The 9,973-nt window shown below is 31.3% G+C and overlaps 1 protein-coding gene across 1 annotated transcript; it reads right to left on the bottom strand.

The window, feature by feature from the left end:
• Positions 1 to 5,519: 5,519 nt before the first annotated feature.
• LOC102595927 (peptide methionine sulfoxide reductase A3-like) lies at positions 5,520 to 9,272 on the bottom strand (the record flags this gene model as incomplete). The annotated part of the gene is made up of 2 exons (XM_006357873.1): positions 5,520 to 6,042; positions 8,748 to 9,272. Coding segments are annotated over 2 exons (777 nt in total), but the record flags the coding sequence as incomplete, so codon positions are not given.
• Positions 9,273 to 9,973: the final 701 nt, after the last annotated feature.

Here is a 9,973-nt window from a genome sequence, read left to right as displayed (position 1 = left end):
AAAAAAATAAAAAATAAATGAAGTTGGTATCCAACAGGTATAAATACCTTGTATAAACGATTATGCCAATGTAAAATAGTGATAATTGTATTTTGTAACAACCTCAATTACATTTTTGTTTTACATTTTTTTCATCCTCGACAATTTACAACCAAATTGTAAATTATATTGTCTTAACAAGCGTGGATTAAGCATTTTTAAAGATGTATGAAGTTGTATACAATTTGTATAAATACTAGAATAAACGAATCTTACAATTTAAAACAGAGATCATTAAATGTTGCACCAACATCAATTACATCTGGTTTTATTTTGTTTTTTGAAAATGGATAAAATAAGACTTTTTAATTAATTTTAACAAATTAGAGTGAATTAATGAAAACAAATATTCCTAATTAGTTTGTATCTCCTAAATTTATGCTAATTAATAATTATCATTAATCAATTCAAATTTAATTAATACATCTATTTCCATTTTTTCAGTTTTTTTCTTTATTATTTCTAATTCCGTTTTTTTTTAATTTTCGTTTTTCTTTTTTCTTTTTTTAAAGTTTTTTCCAATTAATAAAAACATTTCTTTTTTTTTTGTAAATTTGTTATAACCTGAAATTTTTAATGCTATAGCTTGAAAGTTTAAATCTACTGCTATAGCTTGAAAATAGTACTATAATATATGACATATATTAAATTTACACATTGATATATAACAAGGTATATACTCATTTCATTTAGTATGAAAATTGTATACAAACTGATAACCTTGGTTTATTTTAACGAAAAAAAAATTAGATTTTCCATTTATGAAATTTGTATATAGCTCAATAATAAAATGCTAATGATAAATAATGCAGTCATATACATATTTCATAGTGTATGAAAATGAAACAAAAGTGGGTAACCTTCTATAAGTTAAAAGTAACCTTCTTGCAACCAATTTATATATCAATTGTATATACTAATACAATTGTAACCTATTTGAATAACAACGGCATAAACTAAATACTTCTCTATTGATGTTCCTTTTTTTCTATTGACATTCATCTTTGAAGCGATGAACACTTTATATATCATATTACTGCTATTTGTTTTTATCAAATAGCGATTTTAACAATAACAAAAAAACAAGACAAGATATATTTGTACATATCCAATATAAACTTATCAAATTATAGATGTATTGCATAAAAAACACTATAATATAAAAAAATCACTTTACGTAATTGAATCATTCAAGAGAAAAAAAACACAAAAGTAGCCATTTAAATACCAAATAATTTTAACAATTCATTTCAAAAAAAACTAAATGATAATATCCAATAAAAAACGATCAAAAAGCTAATTTCTAATATGATCTGGGTCTATCTGCTTACTTTTGATCTAAATTTGACCCTTTGTAACTTTTGAATATCGAAAACACGTTCTCGTATTTTAGTCCACCAAATTTGCTAGCAACATTGCTCATTAAGCCTCTCTCAATGATTGCTTCATTACTTTGTAGAAAGAAAATTTCAAAATAGAATTGAAGTAAACCTCAACAAAAATAGCAAAATCAATGATGGAGAGTCGTGGAACAAAAGTTCCACACGAAATATAACTGAAATACACACGATTAACTTGATAAGACCTATACGGAGAGAGAAATTAAAAAAAAGAAAAAGATATGAAGATGAATATCCGATTTTTGGGAGAAAATTATATGGAGAGAGTGAAGAATTTCTTTTCCTTTTTAAGAATTGAAAGACATGTTGATTATAGTTACTAAAATGTAGTAAGATGCTAATTAATAGCCATAATTCTAGAAAACGTATACCAAATTAAATTGGTTCCTCTCTTGTAAATACAAGATAAAATAAAGTGTGGGGTTTGTGGGTGGTGGGGGGGGGGGGGGGGTGAGGGATTAATTTTTCCAAATATTTGTGTAATTTTTGAACACCCTTCGTGAAATTTTTTACTTTGTCACTGACCTAAACTTGAAGCATAATAAAATAACAAGAAGATTGAATAAATCCTAACAGGATTGTTTATCTTTCAAGTCCTAACATTAGAATCCTAATATTATGTAACATTTTTAATGTTCAAGAAATTAAAAAAAAAAACATGGAAAAAATAATAACAGATAATTTAATGATTTATAGTTGTCATAAGTTTAGGAGTCTATAATTGACATGATATTTGTATTTCTTATTTCACTTCCAATTAGTTTGAATCCGTTATTTCTTTTCCAATTAATATGAGATTTTTTTCTTCAATATTCGTATATTCCCTAATTTAATTAAATATGATTCATGCAACAATATGACATTAAAGACCAATAATTAATGTATTCCAATATCATACACTACTTTATAAATCATTGAACTTCATTTATATATGATTGGTTAAATTTTTTGGGCCAAAAGTGATTGACCTTGTCTTATACCTATTTCATACCTTATAAGAGAAAAAACAATATTATCAAAATTGATACCAAATTCATTCAGAAGATCAACCACGAGCTAGTGTATATATTTGTTATGTAACTGAATTTTAATGGCACACTAACGAAATCTAAAGGAACTCATGTTTTGTATGCAACAAATATATAACTAGAATTCCAATGTATAACTAATGTGGATATAAAAATGCAAATTGTATATCATATTTATATCAATATATTGTGTGCACATAATCTGTATTCAATTAGTATATAAATAAAATTTCAATGTATAACTGATATGAATATAAAATTACAAATTTATATCAATATTTTTTTGTATATACAATTGGTATGTAAATTGATTTAAATGGTATAAGTTGATTTACTTAGATTATGTGCAGAGACTATACTCAAAAATTCATAATCTAGCTGATTTGCCTAGATTATTTTTTTGGTCCAGAAGAAATATATCATGTTATATTAAGAGAAGTTACCAATATATATCATCCGGCCATTTAGTTTGCCAAACATGGTCAAAGTATACACTACATATACACTTGACTGTATGTGGTATATATATATATAACACATATATACATACATTAATATACATAATTCACTATTTATACACGATGTACATATTTTCTAATTAGATGGCCTAAAGGTATTGCGTTCTAATTTTATCTTGGCGGAATCCATCGGCAGCCTCTAAAGGTGGCACAATTTTTCACTTAGACACCTCAAGTAAGCCTTGTACATTTCAAACACTCATAGTAGGGACTCGCTATATCATTTTGATACTTTTTACTGACATGTCATAGGTAAGTGGATCAAAAATGTCAGCTATCACTGTTGGGAACCCAATAATTGTTCAGTTATGTACTTGTCGTCTACCTTTCTCACACTCCAAAAGAAAATTTGGATTTCTTCTTTCATTTTCTTTTCATGTATGTTTCTTTCTATGGATAGGCCGGTTTCTCGTGGATAGGTCTTTGTAGAGGGAAATTGGTGTCAGGAGATGACCTGTGTCTAGGAATGAAAAGCCAATCAAGATCTGATATAGTTGATTTTAGTAAAGTATATGATGTCAATGGCCCGAAGTAGTAGAACACTCAAAAGGGATATAATTTAGGTATCTTTCTCTTTTTGTTGTTCGGCTCCACCAAACTGTTCAAAATTGTTTCCCAATAATATATAATTGACAGGCTGGGGTCCCATTTCTACCCTTCTGTTTTATTTTAGGAAAAATTAGCAAACTAGTCACAATTCCTAACATAATTAGCTAAAACATCTACATTTTAAAATAATTATTAAAAATGTCATTATTTTAGCAAATATAATGTATCCTAATATAATTAATTTACTATCCTTTTATTTCTAAAATCAGTTACCTAGTTTGACTCTACTACCGATTAAAAGTAAAAAAAGAACCCTTATCACGATGCTCCATGACACATAGGTATTTACAGAAAGGGAATATAATTGAATTGATGCCTCTTATCTAAACTTATTCTATACATGTTATGCCTTTGAAACCTTATCACGAGAGTGGATTTGACATTCTGAAATTATTCTACCTTGTTAGGTTAACTAATGAGTATCAAGTGTATTTCAAGACTGTCTAGTAGTGATTGAAACGTACTGTCTAAATTGCTTATTGTTGCTCAAGGATCAAATATTGTCTAAAAGTGGATGGATTTTGTATTGCAAAAGGCACATAAGTCCAACTTTCTCTCAAGATTCCTATATACACAAAAACTTCCACTACAAACACAAATTTACAAAAGATGTATCATTCGACAAACCAAAATAGTGTCCAACATGGGTAAAGAAACCACAGTAGCTATCTTTGTGATCTTCCTTTGTGTTGTTACAGCCACAGCCTATGATTACAGTGGCATTAATCAAGAGACTTCCAAAATGATTACAAATCGGTTTGGTAATATTATTGTTAGGGAAAAGGGCCTGATATACCCCTCAACTTTGTCATTTGGAGCTGATAAGCCCCTCGTTATGAAAGTGGCTCATATATACCCTTACCGTTATACAAACAGCTCACATATACCCCCTACCGTTATAAAAATGACTCACATATACCCTTCATTTAACGGAAGTGAAAAAATTAGTTTTAAATTTATATTTTTGACTTTTGTATTTCTTAAAAAAATTATTTAGGGGTATATATGATTTTCCATAAAATTTCAAGGTATATTTTAATTTTTTTCAGACATAAATTATTTTTTGACTTTTTGATTATCATTATTCATTATTTGAGTTTCTTATTCTTATTTTATTTTTTCTTTCATTCCTTAGTGTAAAGAAAAAAATTTAAAACTATTTTTTTGTGGCTATATTATAATTTAAAACTATTTTTCGGATATATTGTAATTTAATTTTTGTATTTGAAGAAAAAATTGGGTCATCTATAATAAATTTTACAAGAATATTATCAAAACTTAAATAAATTTGACCATCAAAATAATAAATCTAAATTTGTCATTGAAACAAAAATAAATAAATAAAAAAAATAAAAAAATATATATAAAAAAAAAAAAAAAATATATATATATTAGAGGAAAAGGGTATATGTGAGCCATTTGTATAACTATAGGGGTATATATGAGCCACTTTTATAATGAGAGGCATATCAGCTCTAAATGACAAGTTAAGGGGTATATCAGACCCTTTTCCCTTATTGTTAAGACTCCTACCACAAGTCATGAACATCCTATGCACTATGCAGCTCCTATTATCCCTGAAAATAATGGTGGATCAAGTACCCTCCCAAACTCGGATATATTTGTGTAACAGTTGATGACGACTACTATGATTTATGAAGGGACTTACATTTGGTTTCAAATAAATGTTTTTTTCATAATTCTCATTTGGATCCCACATGTATATGCTTTTCAATAAATGGGCATCACAGGCTGTATTTGGTTTTCAATAAACGTGAGACCTCACACTTCTCAACAAACTTTATTGACCACTAGGCCACACCCTTGGTGCAGAGAACAGTAATTTGTTGGGGCAGGATGTTTATTATCAATAGCAACATCACTTCATTAATAACTCCTACACATTAATTATGCCCGACATTGACTTTCATAACGACACAACTGATTGACAGGCACTATTCCAATTTATGGCCAGAGCATCATCAATATACATATACAAACAAGATATGGCACAAATCTGCAACCATATATACATTACAAATCTATGGTGAAGCTACAAACATTGGATTTTCCAGAACAAGTGTAAGCGGGTAGACTAGATACATCACTGCAGAAGCACATTTAAAGCCTATAACAACCATACCTTAGGAGAGTAGACACAACTAACGTTATTTTTATCCTGCAAATGGAAAGGTCTCAACCATAGCAACGGATAGGATCATTGCAGCCTTTACCAGCAGACTGCTTTGAGCCAAACCGACCCCCCTTTGCAAGGTACTGCTGGTGATCTTCCTCAGCTCGATAAAATTTCTTGGCAGGCAAAATCTCAGTAATAATCTTCCTGTTCAAAATCTTTTGCTGTCTGTCCTGGGATTCAAGTGCTTCCTTCTCTTGCTCAGGTGTGTAGAAGTAAATTCCAGACCTGTACTGAGTGCCCACATCATTCCCCTACAAATAACAGAAGCATCCTGTTAATGCATTATAAGAAGAATAAAAACACTGACCTGTCAAACAACTAGCTCTACTGAAGAATGTAAAGCTAATCATTATAAGCAAAATTTCATATAACGAAACTTGAGAGTAAAGAGAGGCTGCAATAGCTACTGAATCGTAGTGAGAGAACCACGAGAGATAGTGAGACAGGAATTATTCGTGGTGTTTGGATGCATAAAAGTTCATTATCCTTGGATGCAATTATGTGAAAGGTCTCTTTGCACAAGAAAAGGACTTCCCTACCCTAATTGGACCGGGCAACTGAGAGCAGAAAGTATGTCTACATCTGCCTCGAACAACTGTGAAGATTTTCTTTGCCTGTCTATTAGGAGCAGAAGCATGCAAAAATATGAGGTTAAAATGAATACATATGCACGGGAATTCGAATAATACATAACTAAAACTGAAGGAATACTAGTACCTGAAAGAAAATAGGGGTGATGGGAACATTAAATAGAGAAATGTTGCATGTTTTAGCAACAAGATAAAAGATGCTAGAAGGAAGGTTCCAACAATGTTGTTTTCTTTTTGATGAAGAAAGAAAAATTCTCAACAATGTTGCTAGTATTGATCTCTATTAGAGGAGGATGAGTCCACAAACTAAATACTTGATGCACATAATTTCTTATAATAAATAATTAAGTAATAAGAGATAGCCAATGATAATCAATAAAATCTTAAGCTTAATCAGAGTTTTACCAAGTATTTTAACTGTTTTGAGGATGCGGAGTTGCAAACTTCTAAGATTCACACCATGAGGATGCGGAGTTGCAAAACTATTTAAAACTGAGCAAAAGCTTCTCCATATAGCTATGAAGGAAGGTGATAAAGTCTATCATACTTGGACAAAAAAAAGACAAATGATATCGACAAGCATATTCTAGTGGCCTGTTTTTGACAATTCTCTCCATAGCACCCAACTAATACATAGAGGAATAGATTCCCCAAGTTTCTTCTGGGTTATATTCCCTTTCCAGCTCCAAATACCTGCTCCAAGTTTTTCAGGTAATCCCTGCTTGGTTTTAGACAGGTCTAAAAATAGGAACGTAACTTCCCAGAAACAGGTGAATTACAGATTCTGCTTCTACTTCGCATGACTACCATAAGTACATTTAGGAAAATCTCTTTTCGCTAGGTTATCTAATGTAACGCCTGCTTCATTTAAGCTATTCTACCAAACAAGTCACACTTAAGGTACCTTTAGATTCTACTATGTATTCCATGGCCATCTATTAGTCTAAAAACCTGAGTTCACTGGTGTAGTTACCAATGTTTCCTCTAAGCCAGTCTGCAAAACAGTTGCATCAAACTTTCAACCTCACAGTCCTGAAAGTATCTCACTAATACAATGTTCCAGTTGTTCTTTTTTCTACACTGTGCTATCGGATGCATCTGAATATACGGAGAGTTTATAGACCTGGATATATATCTTTTTAGAGGGAATGTCCAATCCATGAATCCATCATTTTATTTTTGCTCATTACCAACTTGTATAGAGTATAACTCTTGAATTTTGGCCACAAATCCTTGATTATGTTTCCATAAACCTCATTCATGTGGCTGTAGAACCTCTTTTGCTTCAATTTTCCATTCATATTTAGCATTTACAATACTTCTCCACATCGTGAGACTGTGAGAGTATCTCCACAACCACTTAAATAACATGCAAAAATATTGGCAAGCCTTTTGGTCCCACATAATTACAACTCCAGCTTACTCTGCTACTGTACCCTCCTAATTGGAACAAGCAAACTACATGCATACCCATCTCTCCGAAGAATGCACACTATGAGGCTGTAACCATATGGAGACCTGATCTTCACTATATTATCACCAAAACAGTGCCTTCCGAATATTAGGTGGCCTTTGTTTATGGAACATTTTTTGAAATCTTGCAAGACTTGTTTTTCGAACTTTTCAAAAGCTGTTTCTTAAGAAGTTGTTTGAGGATGTTCTCAAATAAAAATCCTTATACTTCGGAAAGAGGTTTGACGGTTTTTTACCAATGAAAACTTTTTATTCAACTCACAAAACACTCAAAAAGTCTTAAAAGATTTACAACTAGTCAAACACAATTTCTTTATGCCCAATTTTTATTCTGAAACACTTGCTCTGAAAACACTTCCCCAAGAATTTTCCATACGACTTACATGATGTCCTAGAAGGTTAAGGTTAGGCAAATAGCTTTATTAGTATCAAAAAGAGCTTGACATAAGATTTATACCAGGTAAGTGTAAGATAGAAATATTTGCCTTATTGCCTATTATATCAATACTGGGATCTAGCTATGAAACTATAGCCCTCTCGAAATGTTTGCTCAGCCGGGCATAGCCTTGGTCACTTCTCTTTAGAAAAACGGAATCAGAAATGGGTTTTCCTTGACAGGGATCACTCCTCTGTCACGATTGACTTTAAAGCAGTCACTGAGGAAAAAGGTGAGACAGACTATAACTGTAAGAAAAACTCATAAAGCCACAAAAACTAAAAGAGTAACTGACTCAATTCATCAACTTCACTGCTAACCTTTATAAATCAATCAAAGTAAAAGACCTTAGGTAACCACATCACTCCAACATCAATTCATCAAAAAACAAAAAATAATAGGTAATTTATCAAAATTTTCCTAATTACAATGAAAAAAAGACAGTTTGAAAACCTACCTGGCGATTGAGGGTGGTAGGATCATGACGAGCCCAGAAAACATCAAGCAATGATTCATAGCTACATTCGTTAGGATCATACTGAACTCTAACAACCTCAGAATGATTACTAGTACCAGAACACACATCTTCATATCTGGGATTATGCACAAAACCCTGTGAGTACCCAGCTTCAGTCTTTGTAACCCCGGCGACTCTTTGATACACCAATTCAACGCCCCAAAAGCAACCTGCTCCGAATTGAGCAAACTGTTGTCCCGGGTCGGGTACATCATGATCGGGTCCTTGAAGAATTTCAGAAGAAGATGAATCTATGGAAGATTCAGTTCTCGCACCGAAACCAAATTTGTTGAGCCAACTACTCATCCTTGGGGAATTCATTTTTTGGGAAGAATGAAATGGTGAAATTGGGAGGATTTTAGAGAGGGGAAGGAGAAGAGAGGAGTTGGTGATGGTGGTGATCTTAAAGAACGAGCATTTTTCTGTTTCCTGTTGAAATGGGACATTCGAGTGTGATGGGACAATTATGAGATTTTTTTTTTAATTGCCTTCATAAATAAAATAAAATATAATTTAGGATTGGATATGATTTCAATTTTTAATTTTGAAAAAATTGCAATTGAATTTTTGTGCAAATTTAATAAAATAATATAGATTTCAAATTCTAAATTGTACAGTCAAGCACCTAGGCAGGGTGTATTTGGTACTAGGAAGGATTCAAAAAAATATTTTACAAATTAATTATTAAAAAAATATGAAGTCGTTAAAAATTAGCAGAATGCCTTTCCTAATAAAAGATTAATTTATTTCTTTCTAGGTATGCATATGTATGTTGAATCCGAAGCGTATTCAGGATTTTGAGACGATGGGTGTACTATTACAAAAATATTGAACTAAGATATAAATTTGACTGGTTCGACATTTATGTTTTTACTATAGAAAATCGTTAAAATTTTAATATTGTAGGTTCAAAATTGATTTATACACACACACACACATATATATATATATATATACAATTATATGACATATGTACAAATACAGTTAGTCTTTCTCCACTCTCTGACCTTTTTCGCTCGCCTCTCTCCTCTCTCTCCCAATCTCGCTCGCCAGATATATAAATACATATGTATACCAGTTACATTTATACAATTATCTTACATATATAATTCGACAGATATACAAATACAATTCACCTCTCTCCACTCTCTGTCCTCTCTCACTCG

Source organism: Solanum tuberosum, unplaced genomic scaffold (genome assembly GCF_000226075.1).
Source record: "Solanum tuberosum cultivar DM 1-3 516 R44 unplaced genomic scaffold, SolTub_3.0 scf00255, whole genome shotgun sequence".
In the NCBI taxonomy this organism is placed as follows: Eukaryota; Viridiplantae; Streptophyta; class Magnoliopsida; order Solanales; family Solanaceae; genus Solanum; species Solanum tuberosum.
This window is presented reverse-complemented; position numbering and strand designations above follow the sequence as displayed.